Raw genomic sequence first — 18172 nt, forward strand, 5'->3', positions numbered from 1 at the left:
CACGGAGAATTTTCTTATACATTATCTTCATCAGCCATTTTTGTTTCACTTCTAGGTTTCTCATATAATTATTAGTTATCCCATCCCAAACAAGTGTGCCATAGTTTATATGAGTTTGGGCTAGGCTTGCATGAAGTATGTTCATTTGTGTCGAGTCGAATAATTTTTGATACAGTTTGAAATTCATTATCAATTGTCTCAATTTTTTTGTAACGTATTCAGCGTGTTTTTGTAATCTAAGATATTGGTTTATAATGAGACCTAGATATTGTATATGTTCTATCCTTTTAATGTCAATGATATTGCCGTTTATATTAACTGTAATTTTACTATATGTGGGTAAGTTGTTGTTATAAATTGAAAAGGCAATAAAGTGGGTCTTAGAAAAGTTCACTGTTGAAAGCCTACTGTCGAACCAATGAAATAAAGTTTCCAATTCCCTACCAGCGATAAATTTCAGAATGTTCCAATTTTTGTCACGAAATAGAAGGGCGGTGTCGTCGGCAAAGCTGATAATATTCGCTTCCACATCAATATTGTAGAGGTTATTGATATAAATATTGAGTAGAATAGGTCCAAGCACCGTTCCTTGGGGCACTCCACACTCAATGACTTGATTTGAACTAAATGAACTATTAATTTTTACTCTCTGTTTTCTGTTCGATGAGTAACTAAAAAAAAATAAAAATATATTTTTCATTTAATCAGCTTTAGCCCCCATACGAACCACAACTCTCAGAAGTTGAGAAACTTGTGCGAGCTAAGGACTAACGAGGTCTTACCTTTCAACGTGTGATTCCTAACACGTTGAAAAGTAAGAGTGAGAAGTTTCAATGGTTCACCTCTGAAACCTATATTTTCTAATACTCTTAGTAATTTGTGGTGACACAATGTGTCGAATGTCTTTGCCAAGTCAAAGAAGACATATAATGAGGTTTCTCCTACGTCATCTCTTCATAATTTTTTTTGTCAAATGAACCATTGCATCTTGTGATGACTTGGCTTGGCGAAATCCATACTGATTATCCGAGAGTATATGATATTTTTTTATGTATTTCTCTATTCTTATTTTTAGAATTTTTTCAAAAACTTTCCCGACATGGCTTACAAATAAACAATATTTCTCAAAAACAATAAACAAAGTTCAACAAGAATTTATTCAACGTTTAGGTTACTGTCAAATACAGCAAGAACCACAGTTCGAACATTTATAATAAAGTCATGTGTTCATTACTGGATTACCTTCCCATTGTTAAATTAATCATTAGAAAAAAATATAAAATAATTAATTAATTTCTACTTTTATTAGATATCAATAAAATTTATTTTCTAAGCGTACATCTTTCAAATTCTGTCCGTTAAACCACAACTATCATACCTTTTCGGAATCAGCTCGTTACGGATTATCTAAAACTGACACCAAATACAGGGTGTTGCATTTTAAAAAATTACCGAAGACGTCAACACATTAATATGGATCACCCTGTGTGATGAAATTTAATTGTAAAATGTAGAATATTGAAATTGAAAATCGACGTGTTTCAGATTTGATTTTGGAAATATCGAATTTATTGCATACTTTGCGGACACATTGTGTCCGCATTGTGATTAACGTAAAGTATGAACGTTTGGTTGAAAGTGGTCTACAATGTCATTGTCTACTATGTCATCACCTGAAGATTATTGTGGATACTAACAATCGAAACGTCGTGAAGTAATTTGGTTCGAAATATTTTTCAATATATTGTTTTTGATTCTCAACTTTCTCAAATTTTATAATTTTTTGTTCATTTTCAAAGGTGATGAATTTTGTTTTTTGTATATTTATACTCAATTTGTAATTTAGCCATAATCCAATTTTCCTCAAATCTTGCTCAGCTGTGGAAATAGTTTCATTCCAGGTGTTGCCTTTGAAAATTAATGCGGTATCATCGGCATAACATACGATATGACCTAGAAAATTATTAATGCGGCAAATATTGTTTATATATACAAGGAACAGTATTGGACCCAGAACTGTATCTTGAGGCACACCAATAGATAGGATTGAGGGTGAACATTGGTTTTTACCGATTTTAACTTGTTGGGTTCTACCACTGAGATAGTTTTGAAGAAGTTGTAGTGATCTCCCCCTAATACCGTATCTTTAAAGTGCTTTCAACAGTGCATCATGAGACACAGTGTCAAATTCTGTGGCCAAGTCCAGAAAAATCGCTAAAGACTCAGATGATTTATCAAGAAACGTTATTATTTAATTTGTTAGATCTAAGATAACATTTTCAGTATTAGAATTCTGTATGAACTCATATTGACGTTCTGTTATAACATGATGCTCCCTGATAAATGTTAATAGGGTACTTTGATGCAATATTCAAAGATTTTAGCTGAATTAGATATAACAGATATATGTCTATGATACCTAATTTTTTTTTAGATCTGGAGATTTGAAGATAGGTGTAACTATAGAATTTCTGTAATAAGTCCGTCTGGACCTGGAGAGCACTTATTCTTAAGCTTGGATATAAGTATGATTATTTCATTTACAGTTACAGGTCCAGAAAACAGATGCATTTACGTGGATGTCAACAAGGAAATTGTCAAGTAGATTTGAGTACTCAATTTTTTTCAGCTATTTTAGTGCCAATGTTAGTATCTGAAGGAACTAAGAGAACAGGTGGTATCATTGCCTGATCTTCGAACCGATACCGATTCTATATGTTTTGAAATTGTTTATTTTAACTAATCGCAGAATGATCGGCATTTTTCTACAACAGTTTTTTGGTATTATAGTTCTACCAGAAAAAATCATAAGATCACAAAATCATTAAAAGCGTAAAAGCATAAAGAGCATACAAGCACAAAAATATCAAAGTATAAGAACCGCCTTAGACGTGTCTGGCTGCACTGTGAAACATAGGTCCCAGATCTCAAGAATTATAGGAATCTAAGTGGAGGAGTGTGAAACAACAGCCTTAAGTTTCTTCCATGTTTTCTGGAAATGGGATTTCGATCAGAAGTTGCAGAGTTTTGTGCATTCATCCCCCTAGAGAAAGACCCTGTATTTTGTTATTTTTCCTAGTGAAGCAACCTTCGGAAATGACAGACAATTTCAGAACACCAACACTTTGATTTCTTTATACAGTGGCAGATGGTCAGCTGTGACAAATGTTGAAAGGGGTTCAGTATTTTTCGAAATTTCTGTAGATGGCGTCCGAATGAGATCTTTCAATTTGGTAACCATTTTCAACAATTATAATTATTGAGTTTCCATAAAAAATCGAGAACCGACCTGCGTTTTTTTAAGGGTAAAAATTGGTTTATCTCGATTTCCGGCAAAACTACAAGTCCTATGGAAAAAGTTGAATGGCAAAGTTGTGGATAATAAAAAGATTTACAACTTTTGTATTCATAATTTTTTCACATAACCTAAATATTCATGTGAAAAGGTCAAACAACCAAGTTTTTGGTTTTTTATTTTTATTTTTTTTCAAAACATTTTTTTTCTACGAAATTTGGTGAAACTTTGCGTCAAAATTTCAGCTTTTTTCAAAAAGTCGGTATGCTTTTTGTTTGTTGCAATATCTACTTCCTGATAGTGTGAAAAAATATACATTTTTAAAATAAATGTTCTCAGAAAATGCAAAACATCGAAAAAAACTCGAATCAGAGTTTTTTTTTAATCATTATGTACAATTTCATGAGAAAAATGTGATTGCTGCAATTTTATTCAGTTGAAAAGTTCATTTATTGAATTCTAATTACATTCATGTCATAGAAAATCTCATAAAATATAAATATACATGTAAATCGTATTATTGAATTTAGATACTTCATTCTGATTACGAAATCTTCAAAACCATCATATTCTTCGTCTCCAATATTATTTTCAGACTGCATTGGTTCTTCATCCACAATTTCATCTGAATCATCAACTTCCTCGTAGGTTTTTTCTTCCATATTGGAGCAATTTTCAGAACCATGACAATTTGAGCATAAATTTGTGCATTTTAAACCATGTTTTCGATAGCCACATTTTGAACTGTTAATAATAAAAATAAGGTTTATTCACAGTACACTACATATAATTACATGAAAAAGTTCATTTAAAAAATACAGTAACTCATTAAATAAGGGGAAGTGGTGAATAAACACGAAAAAAACACAGAAGTAGCTGCAAAAGCTACTTGTATATGTGTATATGAAGGCAGTAACAAAATAAGTTTAATATGAGAGTACAATTGACATAATCGATAAAAAAATTTAATATCTAACACCTACGTATCTTTGTATCAAAACAACTATTAATCACATTCTAATTTTGAGGTTTTTTCTCAAATCAGTTATATTTAAGTCACAATCCGGTTAATTTTACATTTTCGGGGTAACGTCGTTTAATACTGGTTAACACGACATATAATAATCAGTTGTAATAGGTGTAATTCAGTTTTTTTTATAGTTTTTGATTGAAAATTGTATTGATTATGGGTCTATTACTGACAATCCACTTTTTAATTTCTTTTTGAATAACTTATCAACAGATTTATAGATATAGTTGAATTCTATTAGCTTTGACATAAAGTAAAATTAATTATATTAACAAATATTTGTCTCACATCTCTACACTGAGATTCATTACAGAGTGCGTCAGAAGAAAATGTCAGCTTTTTGCCATACATAATTTTCAGAACCCATCTCTGCAAAACTTGTACTTGATTCAAGAATCAATCATTGACCCCGCCCCAGTCCAAAATCCCATAGGATAGTAAGGACTCTATCAAGGAAGAATAAACAGTTTTCAACTGGTTAATGTTCAAGAAATCCTTCAAATATTTGAAATATTCTACTTCATATGTCGATCGACAATGATTCCTAAATACTTTGTACCTTCCTTTTGTCACCTTCCTTTATTTGACAGTCTAGTCCTACATCCAGTTTCATCCATAATGCCACGTTGATGTTGTTTCCAGTCTCAATCTGTTGCTGTCAATTCATTACCAAGTTTGAAGCTGATAATACGAGTATGGATGTAGGTAACAATGTTGTTCTGCTGCTCCTTTTGTGGGTGTGAGGTTTGCCAAAATGAAAGGTGATTTAATTTTTGCCAATTGATATTTTTGAAATCTTAATTGATTTAGTGTTATTTTTTCATTTTTACATTTATAAATAGATTCAATTAATTGTAATCCATTTTTTTCTTATCTTCTTTACTTGAATTTCCCTTATGAAAACATTGGCCAAATTTGACACATTTTTAGCGTCTAATAATGAATTTACGATACTTTTCTTTCCTTTTGCAGCAAATTCAGATGTTGTATCGCATCCGGAAAAACAATGCAGAAATGCAACAATATTTTTGAAGGACTCATGTTTGAAACTATTAGACGTGAAAAATAGATAAATGAAAAATAGATAAATTATTTTAAAACAGCAATGAATAGGCATCTACAAATATTATTCAAAAAAGATTCTACAACCTTCTCAAAATATTGTAGATGTCATTAAATATTAACTTCATTAACTTATTTTGTCAATTATAATGGTATATTTCGACTTGCAATTTTTCTTTCATCAATGTAACATTGAATCTTACGTTTTCTGAGTGATTAAAGTGTCAATTTTAATAAATAGCTCAAATTTGTACATGATTAAAAAAAAATTTTTTTGATTCGAGTTTTTTCGATTTTTTTGCATTTTCTGGAAACATTTACTAAAGTAAATTAAATTTTTTACAACATCGGAAAGTAGAGATTTCAACAAACAGACTTTTTGAACGACTTTTTGAAAAAAGCTGATATTTTGACGTGAGAATTTTCGATTGAAAATTAGGGTGCTTTTTAGATATTAAGTCAAAATAAGGTGAAAACCTAAATATTTTATATCAAATGAATTACAGTCTATTTGGGACTTGAAAAGTTAAGTTTTCACCAAATTTCGTAGAATTTTTTTTTTTGAAAAAGAAATAAAAAACCAGAAACTTGGTTATTTCAATTTTTCACATAAATTTTGAGGTGATGTGAAAAAATAGTGGATTCAAAAGTTGTAGATCTTTTTATTGCCTATAACTTTGCTATTTAACTTTTTTCCATAGGAAATCGAGATAAACCAGTGTTTACCCTTAAAAATTTACCCCCTCCCACTTCCCAAACTCCGATCGCCTGAAATCTATTTTTTTTTTCATTTTTATCATATTCACCCCATTTTCTGATGAGTTTCATCCTACTATTTTTTTTTTAACTTTTCACCCTTTTTGAAAGCTTCAGCCGTGGTCTAACCGGACGCATGTACCGCTTTCTTGTTCCTGATGAAGAAACGAGTAAGGAAATGGTAACGAAATATAGGGAAAAAATGAATCAGAATATGAATTCTGTGACTAAGACGGTGTTACACACGAAAGAGATAAAATAGTCAGTAGAGTGTGAAGTAACCTCATACTTGGGAATACAATATGACTTTTTTTATAAAACTGAGTTAGTTATTTCCAAACTTCTTCGTGTTCTTCAATTTAGAACAGTCATTAATTTTAGACGCTCATCAAATTTTCACTTTCCTTCAAATTGTTTCCTGATCTATTTCCTTTCATTAGCTGCTGAATTTCTTCTAAAGTTTTGTCTTTGGTTTCAGGTAGAATGAAATAGCACAAAACCGTTGAGACTATATCACATAATCCAAAGAATAGTAATGGAGCGTAAAGTCCATAGTTGGAACTGAGGAAATAAAATAGGGCATTAGCAATGCATGACCCCATTGAAATAACTAATTCCACAATGATGAAAGCTTTTACCCGAAAACTGGTGGAAAACAACTCCCCCATCATCAGAGTGGGCAACAAGTTGATGCCATAAGAGCTGAATATAGAATAGAGTATCATTCCAACTATAGGAATCCAGTGAAAGGAATCAACATTTATGTCTGGTCGGTGCTGGTAGACGAAAAAGTATGCCGCCTCAATGAGCAGAACTATACCGCACGGAAATAATGATCCAATATATGCCTTTCTTCTGCTGAGCCATTTGGCAGCAAAACTGGCGAAAACGCTCAATAAAACCCCCAAACTGATAAAAATAATCGAGGAAACTTCTGTCGTGAAAGTTCCTTCGGATTTATCGAATATGTACTGAGTGAAAGTGACAAACGCGTGTGATCCTCCAAAAACATGGGATATCTTGAGAAACAGTGCAGCAGCAAGAGATTTTCTGTTACTGTCTATCATGAATGTTTCTTTCCACGTTCCTTCTTCTGACATCTGTCGTTCAACATCACATTTCAGAGACTGAAATTCTTCAGAGACGTCTTTTTTCCCATTAAGTTTTCGCAGGGAATTCCTTGCTTCATCATATCTTCTTTTCATTATATAGAAGTGGGGTGACTCTGGCATGTAAGAAAATAGAATGAAAAATATAACTGGTAAAGGAAGGAAAATGTAGCTTGTTTCCCATACGCTGAAGTAGCTTCCGACCACGGTTGCCAGTAGTTCCCCAAGAAGGAAGGAAACTGTCATTGAGTTTCCCCATGTTCCCCTTACTTTCGGTGATGAAACCTCTCCGAGATACGTTGGCAACGTGGTGAACAAAATGGCTTCTGATACACCCACCAGAATCCTGGAGAAATAAAAAATATACACATTCCTTGCTGTAGCTTTCAGGATCCAAACTGCTGCATCGATGAATGATGTCATGAGCAACATGCGTTTTCTTCCAAAAACATCGCCTAGCTTGCTGATGATTGGACAGGTTAGTATAACAACGATGAAAGGGAGTATCGTAAACTTCGATGCTTGCTCTTCAGTGATATCGTAGTTTCCTTTGTCTTTCGAAATCTTCAGGACGAATGGTGATGACCACGCGAAGCAAATTCCACTTGTGACAGCTGATATACTGGCTGTAAACAATGATATGATTACCACATGAAAAATTTGGTTTTGAAATCGATGAATTTGAATTTCACTAGTTCGGACTTCCATTGTCTATTATATAAAATGATTTGTAATCCCTGAAACAAGTAAAAAAGAATAATTAAAAAGAATAGTTGAAAATAACAATTATATTAAGCAACAATAAACCTGAAATGAAATGATAGTGAAATAACCTACAAGTAAAAATATAATAATTGAATAAATAAAAATTAAAGGAATGCAAAAATAAAATAATAAAAAATAAAAAAGTGTAGAGATTCCAAGTCACGTTAATTCACGACGTTTCGATTGTTGGTATCTACAATCGTCTTCGGGTGATGACTGGACTGATTCCTCCGAGAGATGACTATTTTATAGGTAGTTGAAATACTTTCACTTTCTCTACTTTCCATTTTCCGCTTCACTGATTCCGTGAGAGATGACCGATTTGGCGGGAGTTGGTCATTTTTCGTTTGATGATGGGTTTCCATATGTTTCGTATATCTACGCTGGCCTGGCTGAATACGTTGTTGGACAACATGTATGCGGCTTCCTTAAATTTTCTCCTGAACCAATGTTCCTCTCTGTGCAAGATCTCAGCTTGGGACCACTCGATGTTGTGTTGATGGGTCCAAACATGGTCTGCTATTCCTGATTTGCTGGTTTCTCCTCGCTGTGTGTGCTTCTTGTGCTCGGCAATGCGAACATTCAATGGCCTCTTAGTTTCACCAATATATGATTTTCCGCACTCACAGGGTATCCGGTAAATGCAATTCTTGGAATCGCAGTCCGCGTTTGGGGGCCTGGTTTTCGTGAGGCTGCTACGGATACTGTTACCGGATCTGAAACAGGTTGATGTGTTTCATCAACAGCGTGAGACCTTCCATCACTTTCACAATGGAGAAGGAAATCCACAATGAATTGCCATTCTTAGACGTTTTGGTGAAGAGGATCGACACTAAGTGGGAAACATCTGTATACCGAAAACCCACTCATACGGGACAGTATCTGAACCACGAATCCAACCACCATCAATCGACAAAAAGAGGAATCATCAAGACTCTATTAGACCGTGCTTTTGGGCTCTGTAATACAAAGGAAGGTCTCGAGAAGGAACTAGACATCATCAAAAATGATCTTCAGCGGAATGGATACTCCAAAGCGATGGTAGAAAAGACTTTGGCTAAAAGACAGCAGGAGCCTCGCAAGGAAGAGAAGCCGTCACAACCAGTGCTTGCACTTCCCTACATCAGAGGATTATCGGAGAGGATAAGAAGAATTGGTTCCAAGTACAACATCAGAACCTGTTTCAGATCCGGTAACACTATCCGTAGCAGCCTCACGAAAACCAGGCCCCCAAACGCGGACTGCGATTCCAAGAATTGCATTTACCGGATACCCTGTGAGTGCGGAAAATCATATATTGGTGAAACTAAGAGGCCATTGAATGTTCGCATTGCCGAGCACAAGAAGCACACACAGCGAGGAGAAACCAGCAAATCAGGAATAGCAGACCATGTTTGGACCCATCAACACAACATCGAGTGGTCCCAAGCTGAGATCTTGCACAGAGAGGAACATTGGTTCAGGAGAAAACATATGGAAACCCATCATCAAACGAAAAATGACCAACTTCCGCCAAATCGGTCATCTCTCACGGAATCAGTGAAGCGGAAAATGGAAAGTAGAGAAAGTGAAAGTATTTCAACGACCTATAAAATAGTCATCTCTCGGAGGAATCAGTCCAGTCATCACCCGAAGACGATTGTAGATACCAACAATCGAAACGTCGGGAACTAACGTGACTTGGAATCTCTACACTTTTTTATTTTTATTATTTTCTTTTTGCATTCCTTTAATTTTTATTTATTCAATTATTATATTTTTACTTGTAGGTTATTTCACTATCATTTTATTTCAGGTTTATTGTTGCTTAATATAATTGTTATTTTCAACTATTCTTTTTAATTATTCTTTTTTACTTGTTTCAGGGATTACAAATCATTTTATATAATAGACAATGGAAGTCCGAACTAGTGAAATTCATCACGAAACATTGTCAATCACCTTCAAACAAACATCGATGAATTTGTTTTTGCATAAAGATACTGCAGGGAAAGGTCGGGCAAAGCGAAATAGCTATATTATAAACATTCACAATGTGTAAGCTATACACTGCTAATCCAATGTCCTCTGAGAAGAAAAAATAAAAACCCAAGGGAGTGCAAATTTCACTTTGCCCGCCGTGTTGCGGGCAAAGTGGAATTTTCAAGAGGGCAAAGTGAAAAACGACTAATTGTATTCAAACATTTTAATAATGAAAAAATCAAAGCAAAAGGTACAAATTCGAGTAACGTTTCATAATAAGTCAGTTTAATAATAAAAAATAAAAGTAAATTAAATTTAGGTAACGTTTGATGAAAACATAGTTGACAGTCTAATTCAGGTAATATTTGATTAAATTAAAATATTATGGGGTTGCATATGTAGCCAGTTCCGGAACATCAAAAAAACCACGTCTCAGTATTTTTGGTTTATTAATTTGCATATGAATGTCTTCTTGCTCGTAAGTCATTATGTCTTCCTTTTTTGGCCAACGAAAATATTTTTGGCATTTTTCCATGCATTTTACCGTTACTTGTTTGTTCACATGGTTTATGACGATCCCAGGAAAAATATTTCCGCCATAGTTTACTGCAACCCAGATCCCTTCTTCCAAATCTGCAAACGTATTTTCACCTGTGTGGTCATTTGGAGAGGTTTGGTCATCCAACTCGAAGCTACTATCATCGTTCAGGGGTGGATCTATTTCACTACTTTCACTATCACTATCAATGTTGTTTTTTTGTTTCTGTGGTTGCTTTGGTTGCTTGGCTATTTTGAGCTCCTCCATAAAAGTGGTTGAGGTCGCAGCTACTGTGGATCCATGACGTTTCTTTCTTTTATGCATGTCATCTACTTGACGTGAGGAATTTGAAGTATATCATGAGGAGACATAAGAACAGCACCTTCCAGACTCACATTTGAAGGTGTTTGTGGTTTTTCTTGTACGGCATATGACCTTTGATCTTCACTTGTTTCAGGAGGTGCCAAACGATTGGTTGTTTCAGCTGCAGCAAAGGAGCTGGCGTTGAAAATTTTTTGAAAGGCATAGATGCCCGTTTTTTTGAATCCGGAAATAGCCGTTTCCATTGTGACTGCCTTTAAGTAGGCTTCTCCAAATAGGGCTCCAATTTCGTGAATAGTAACAATTTTTCCGGGGTGTTCTCGCAGCCACACTCTTACTGCTTGTTGATAAACAGTGGAAATCGGATACATAAAGGAGACATCAAGTGACTGTAACCGATGTGTGCAATGTGGAGGTAAAACAAGGATATCAACAAAATTTTCTTTGGCAACAGTTAACATATCAAGGTTTTTATGTGAGTAGAGTGGCCATCTAAAATGGAGAGGACGCGGTCTTTAGCTGTTGGATGGGTGAAAATTTTTGTATTTGGGGGAACTCCGTTTTTGTGGCTCAGAAAAAAATCCTTAGACTTATATTTGATTTGAATTTCAGAGTTAGTTGTCGGCATATTTTTATAGAAAAAAAGATTTTAACCCTCATATCCATTTATATTTTAAAATGTGTTTTGTTCGCAAGACATAACTTATCGGTTCTTGCGACAAATGGATCTGAGCACGAACATAATACACGGCATGGAGCTTCTTTGAGAATTCCACAGCACAGAACCTCATTATATGAGAACTCCCCACGGTACAATGTAATCAGTTCTTACGATAAGTTACCAAATCAGCTGAAACAAATTGCCGATGATAAGGTATTTCAAAACAAAATTAAAAATCGTTTACTTAGAAAGTGCTATTATAGTTACCAAGAGTTTATAAATGATAATTTGATAGACACAGATTTTACGTGATTGTTAAGTTTTTAAATGGTAAACGATATTGATTGTTTGTTTTTTATATATACTGACGCTCCAATTCATATGTACGAATTGAAAGATTTCATTTATTTATACATATGTCCGTTTATTTTTTATTTTTTTATATTTTAGTGTAATAAATTATAATATAATATTGACTTACCATATATACCTAATGTACCAACAAACGGTTAATAAACTATTATTATTATTATTATATACCAAAGCTGAAGGAATATATCTCCGGCCGGATTGAAACAAATTTCGGCGGTAACCAGGGCCTCTCTCTGCTGAGGACAAAACTTCTACCTGTTTTTCCTTTTTTTTGATATAACTTTGGAAGGCTTATTTGGAACCGTGGTAATTCCTATCTCGTTGCAATTATATATGCGATTCGGGGAATATCGATGAGTTCCATATAAATGATCAAGTAGGTCGAAAAACTTATCAACATTAACCTTATTGAAGGCCAAAGCTCTAGCTTCCGAAGTTTTCTCTGGAAGCTGCAGTGATAACTTCGTGTTCCTTTTCAAAAATCCGTAAACCAAATCTTTTTCTGCTCGTATCATGCAAAAAAATAACCATTTCACTTTGCCAAATAATTCAATTTGCCCGCAACACCTGTGATTCACTTTGCCCGCCATCCTACAACCGTTAAAAAAATCCACCTGTTTATCTCAAACGGAAAAACAGGATCAATAAACAAGATACTTCTAAACATGTAAACTATAGCTGACAAATAGATAGAGATTAAACAATTACCTTTTCTTTATTATTACTTACAGAAAACAGTAAAAAAATTACAACAAAACGTCCAAAAACACTAACAGTCGACCTGTCACATGAAAGATTTCAGATAAAATAACCATATTGAATTCACAACTGCCAACCCAAGCGAGCTATGTTCACATGGCAGCACAACTTGAACCCGTCAATTTCAAAATAAAATATGCCGATTTTTCACTTTGCCCGCCTATTTCGCTTTGCCCGACCTTCCCCTACGTTGTTCTTAGGGTATGACACTGTAGATGTTTGGATGAGTCAACCTGCCTAGAAACCTATACCACTGTATTTCCGGCGGAAATCTATGTTATTGAATTGTGTGCGGACAGATTGGCAGAATCCTCATACAGAAGCCGATAAAAATATTTTCAGACAGTCAAAAGGCGTTGGAAGCTCGCGGCTCCTACCGAGCAGCGTCTAAATTGGTAGCAAATTGCCAAAAATGACTCTCCTCAATAGGAAGACTTAACAAATTTTCTCTGGTCTGGATTTCTGGTCATACTGGACTGGAAGGTAATGAGGCTGCTGATTTCCTTGCAAAGGAGGGTGCTGCAAGCAGCTTTAATAGACCAGAACCTCTCACTGGCATCTCTTTAGGCTTTGCCAAACAAACATTGAGCACCTGGATGGCAAGGCGTTCATTCACCCTTCGAAGATTGATACCGAACAATTGTTGGACTACAGTAGGGATGAACTACGATGTCTAACATGCCTTCTCACAGGTCACAGTCTTCTGAATCATCATATGCAGAGACTAGGACTGTCGGAAGAAAGTGTGTGTCGTCTCTGTCTGGAAAATGATGAAACAGCATTGCATATACTTTGTGTCAGGTTTTTAGAGTACTCTTACCATCTTACCTGAAAGACCACTCACCATACAAACTAATCGGCTTCGATAAGAAGTTGAATTAATTTGGTCGAGTGTGAGCCATAATAAACCCTTGCTGGTTGTGATGGAAGGTTAAATAGACCTACTCACTTCTGACCTAACCTAACTTCTTAGTGACAATTTTACAATAATATGTTTCTTGAATACGTTGAGGGTTTTCATCAAATATCAGCCAATTCCATTATACAGGGTGTTCCTCAAACACATGCTAATATTTAAGGAGGTAATTCTTAGACCCATTTTAAGAAAAAAACTTCCTATGGACGTATGTCCTAAACGCCTTAACTTTTGAGATACAGTGTGGCAAAGTTTTCAAAAATAATCAGATTTTTAATAATAACTGAGATAATTTTGTAGACATATTTGGCATATTTGGTACATATGTTCCATGCCTCAAGGCACATTTTCTGATGTACACAAATTTGTATTTTTTCAAACAGTGGCATCCCTACGGGTTTCGCATTGAATAATTTTGGGGAAAAAGTACTACGCCAATGCTTTCTTTTCAAAATAAAATCGTTTTTAAAATCCTCATTTATTTTTGAGAAAATTTGATCTCCTGGTATTTCTTTGTCCGACGCATGATTTTCACTCAAAAAAATAAAAATCGACAGAAAGCAAATTAAGAAATTAGATCAATTCTAAAATGAATGAGAATCTGAAAATTGCTTCATAACGCATTACCAATTCCCTAATAATATTTGAAAACATAATCTGCAAAAAAATAAATTTTTCACAAAAACTAGTTTTATTTTATTTTGTGACAGTAAGTCTAAACGAATAGCACAAATTTGTTAATTAGTAATAATACCAAAACTGATTATAAAAATTGTTGGAAGTGGCCACCTGCACTTAGTATGCATGCTTCCGCCCTTCTACGCATGGAATTACGCACCCGTTCAAATATTCCCGGCGTATTTCGTATAGTTTCACACGAGGCAACTATTCGCTCTCTTAAATCTTCTAAATTATTAACGGGAGTTTTATACACAAGAGTTTTAAGGTGACCCCATAAAAAATCTAAACTGTTGAGATCGGGGTATCTTGCTGGCCATTGCTGAGGTCCTCTGCGACCTATCCAACGATTAGGATAAACTGTATTTGAATGGTTTCGGACAATTACACTGAAATGAGCAGGGGCGCCATCGTGCATGTACCATATTCGATTCCTTAACGCAAGTGGCACATCTTTCAATAACCCAGGTAAGTCTTCTTCGAGAAAGTGTAAATAAGAACGACCATCAAGGCGTCGTGGTAGAAAAAATGGGCCTATTAGATGATCACCTATAATTCCTGCCCATACATTAACCGAAAATTGGTGTTGGAAATGGGTTTCGGTTATTGCAAGGGGATTTTCTTCAGCCCACACATGATTGTTATGGAAATTTTGAATGGCATTCCGAGAAAAATTTGCTTCATCTGTGAACAAAATTTGTGTCTCAAACTGCGGATTTAGTGCAATACTTTGTAGATACCACGGACTGATGTTCACACGCTGTGGAAAATCTCTGGGGAGTAATGCCTGCACTCTTGAAATATGGTATGGGTATAACAAAAAATCAACCAAAATACGCCAAACAATTTGATGACAAATATCCAGAGTTCTAGCGATCTTCCTCGTACTCGTCTCAGGATGTTCCTCAATTTCTTGCAGCACCCCTTCCTCAATTTCAGGAGTTCTTACTACACGAGGTCTACCTTCCGGAGTCCCTTTCTTGAAATTACCAGTTTCCCCAAGTCGACGATGAATATTTGAAAAGGTTCGGCTATCTGGTAAGGCACGATTAGGATATCTTTCCTGATAAATGCGCATGGCTTCTGTTGCATTACCATCGGCAAGGCCATATACGTAATGCATTTGCGCCATTTCCGCATTCGTATAATTTACCATATTTACTGATATTCAGAAAAACAGCGGACTACCAAAATAACTTCAATAACACTTCAAAATCAATCAAAACGCGCTGTGACAGTTTTTAACACCAACACCTTACTTCAAACCAACATCAATATTAGCTACTGACGTTTGTACATACAGAGAATTCGTTTTCTATTGCTATGGTGGTGCTAAATTTATGTTTTCAAAAATTATTAAGCGGTGCTGCGTTATGACGTAATTTTAATTGAGAACAGTGCATCTGACAACAAACAAATACCTTTTAGATCCTCAATTATTTTGCAACAAATCTGATCTCTTAGTTTGCTTTCAGTCGATGCACGATACCGCATCAGATTTTTAAGGACTTTATCCTTAAGTAAAGCGATTTTTAATTTTTTGAGCGAAAACCATGCGTCGGACAAAGAAAATCCAGCAAATCAAATGTGCTGAAAAATATATGGAGATTTTAAAAATAATTTTTAATTCAAGATAAAGCAGTGGCGTAGTATTTTTTTCGCCAAAAATATACATTTCAAAACTCGTACGTACGCCACTGGCAGAGAACATTAAGAAAATTGTACATCAGAAAATGCGCCTTGAGGCATGGAACATATGTACCAAATATGTCAAAGATGTCTACAAAATTATCTCAGTTATTATTAAAAAACTGATTATTTTTGAAAACTTTGCCACCCTGTATCTCAAAAGTTAAGGCGTTTAGGACATACGTCCATAGGACGTTTTTTTCTTAAAATGGGTTTAAGAAATACCTCCTTAAATATTAGCATGTGTTTAAGAAACACCCTGTATATTATGTCAATCATACCGAATACATCATAAAAACTATTTGGCATACGTATTGAATTGAAATTTAATACATCTAAGTCAAGTTTTCCATCAGAGAAACTTCTTGAAAATGTCTGCAAGAAGAAGTCATGTTATCGTATAAAAACAGAAAGTGCTTTCTGTTTGATTACTGTGACTTAGTTATGAGCCTTGTTTGAACAGTACCTATGAATTCAATGAACTGAAGACTGGAAACTTCTGTTTTCTGTTCATCTATGGTCTCTGTATATTATGCCTTTCGAAATGAGAGGAACCTCTTCTGGCTCAGAATGGAAAATAGAAGAAAATTTACCCACAAAAAATATCAAGAAACAATTTGGAAAAGATCATAATGAACTCCTACCTAATCCTAGTCTAAGGTGTAACAGTAGCTCTGGGCTAAATCTCGGGTTCTTCTGGTTGTCAAGCATGGCATGGTATGTTCATATGTAAGCAATTACAAGTTGAAAAACATTAAAAAGTGACACCTTTTCATTTGTAGCAATGAATTGACCCGTTTATTATCATTATTCAAGTTTCAGTTAGAATGCTCTGTATGACCTATCTTGGAAGTGAAACAGTAGAAATAACTCAAATTACTTACCAATGACAACTGCGAGAATTTGGAAACAGTTTTTGGTTGAAATGTACGTTTCTTTACACTTGCCCGACTCCATGTTCATTTATAGTATCGTTTGTCGGTTTTTTATAAGCGATCCACGACTCCTTGAAGGCTGATTATATCCAACATCAATTAGTTGACGCAAACATACGTTATCTATACTTTTTGTTTTTTTGTATTGAAGTAATCCTAAAGGGACTACTGTTTTACACTCCATTAGTTTCTTACAATCAATCAACTTCCAACTCTCTATTTCTCCCGAATTACATAGATTTTGTGGTGATGGTGGTGAACTACCGAAAAAGGCAAAATCTATCACCAGTATGGCTCACTCGATTTCATTTAAGGCCGCTTTTTTAAAAGAACGCTGTATCCGTTTATATGGCTATTCATGTGACGGTGGTGTTGCATATTCTACAACGTGATCGTGATGTATTAACTTTAAAGTATTTCTGTACAGAGGAGCACAATAAACTATAAGGCCTTTCATTGAACGCTTCCTGACTTTGAAAATTAAATTAAACAAATTGTGAATGATATATCATAGAAATTTTTATTCATTTGCGAGACCTATTGATGCCATTATGTGTGGAATATACTCGTAACATCGTTCTGGGTGGAGCACATCCGAAACGTCAAATTTTCCATTACTCTGGAGCATGAATCAGGCTGAATTTGACCGATGGTCATAACACCTTCGACAATTTTGTTTGTTCACGTAACCATTGAACCAGAAATGTGCCTCATCGCTGAAGATGATTTTGGGGTCAGTTGTCAACTGCTCCAGAGCTAATTCAGCGAATACACATCGTTGTTTATGGTTTACCTTCAATTCCTGAGTTATTTGAATTTTGTATGGGCACAGACTCAAGCCACGACGCGAAATTTGCCAAGTTTTGGTCTGCAAAAAGCCGAGTTCTTGTGAGCGACGCGAAGTCGACTGTCTCGGATTCGGTATCTCAAGGATACCGACGTTTACTGAACCAGTGGACTCAAATTCATCCATCACATTGCAAATAGTCCTCTAGGTAGGGCGATTAAAGCGAGCGTAAAATGGGTGAAGCGCGCGGTATGTTGCCTGAACAGAACACCCAAACAGACTGAATAAATACAACTAACTTGACAGATGTAGTTTCAATTAGATGGCTGTTATCAGTTGTCAAAGTTCGGAAGTCTCTGAAGAAAGGCCCTATATTACACAAGTAACTATAACTAAGAGCTAGAATTACATTAAGTCTCTTTTCAGGAAAATAATGAGAAGATTAGTTAGGAATATTTTAGTCTATTATGGCTGTGTAAAAATGAAAACTTTGGAAATTGAAATGATCAAAACCCACCGATATCCATTAGACACTGC

The 18172-nt window shown here is 35.0% G+C and overlaps 1 protein-coding gene across 2 annotated transcripts; it reads right to left on the reverse strand.

The window, feature by feature from the left end:
* Nucleotides 1–1282: 1282 nt before the first annotated feature.
* Nucleotides 1283–17141, reverse strand: LOC111513120 (facilitated trehalose transporter Tret1). 2 transcript variants are annotated; one of them, XM_074182288.1, is made up of 2 exons: nt 16798–17141; nt 1283–7878 (listed from the first exon to the last, which is right to left on the reverse strand). In XM_074182288.1, the coding sequence occupies exons 1-2, from the start codon at nt 16874–16876 to the stop codon at nt 6521–6523; spliced, it is 1437 nt and encodes a 478-aa protein (XP_074038389.1). In that variant the 5' UTR covers nt 16877–17141; the 3' UTR covers nt 1283–6520. The 2 variants fall into 2 exon arrangements, with proteins under 2 accessions (XP_074038389.1, XP_074038396.1); XM_074182295.1 differs by lacking the exon at nt 16798–17141 and adding an exon at nt 12580–12664.
* Nucleotides 17142–18172: the final 1031 nt, after the last annotated feature.

Source organism: Leptinotarsa decemlineata, unplaced genomic scaffold (genome assembly GCF_025532065.1).
Source record: "Leptinotarsa decemlineata unplaced genomic scaffold, Ldec_3_MD MMD2_P_RNA_scaffold_2, whole genome shotgun sequence".
In the NCBI taxonomy this organism is placed as follows: Eukaryota; Metazoa; Arthropoda; class Insecta; order Coleoptera; family Chrysomelidae; genus Leptinotarsa; species Leptinotarsa decemlineata.

Excerpts from the sequence above, each read along its gene's own strand:
- LOC111513120 (XM_074182288.1), bottom strand. The coding sequence starts at position 16,876 with ATGAACATGGAGTCGGGCAAGTGTAAAGAAACGTACATTTCAACCAAA. Across the intron at positions 7,879-16,797 it reads AATTCTCGCAGTTGTCATTG|CCAGTATATCAGCTGTCACA; the intron begins GTAAGTAATTTG and ends CATTGTTTACAG.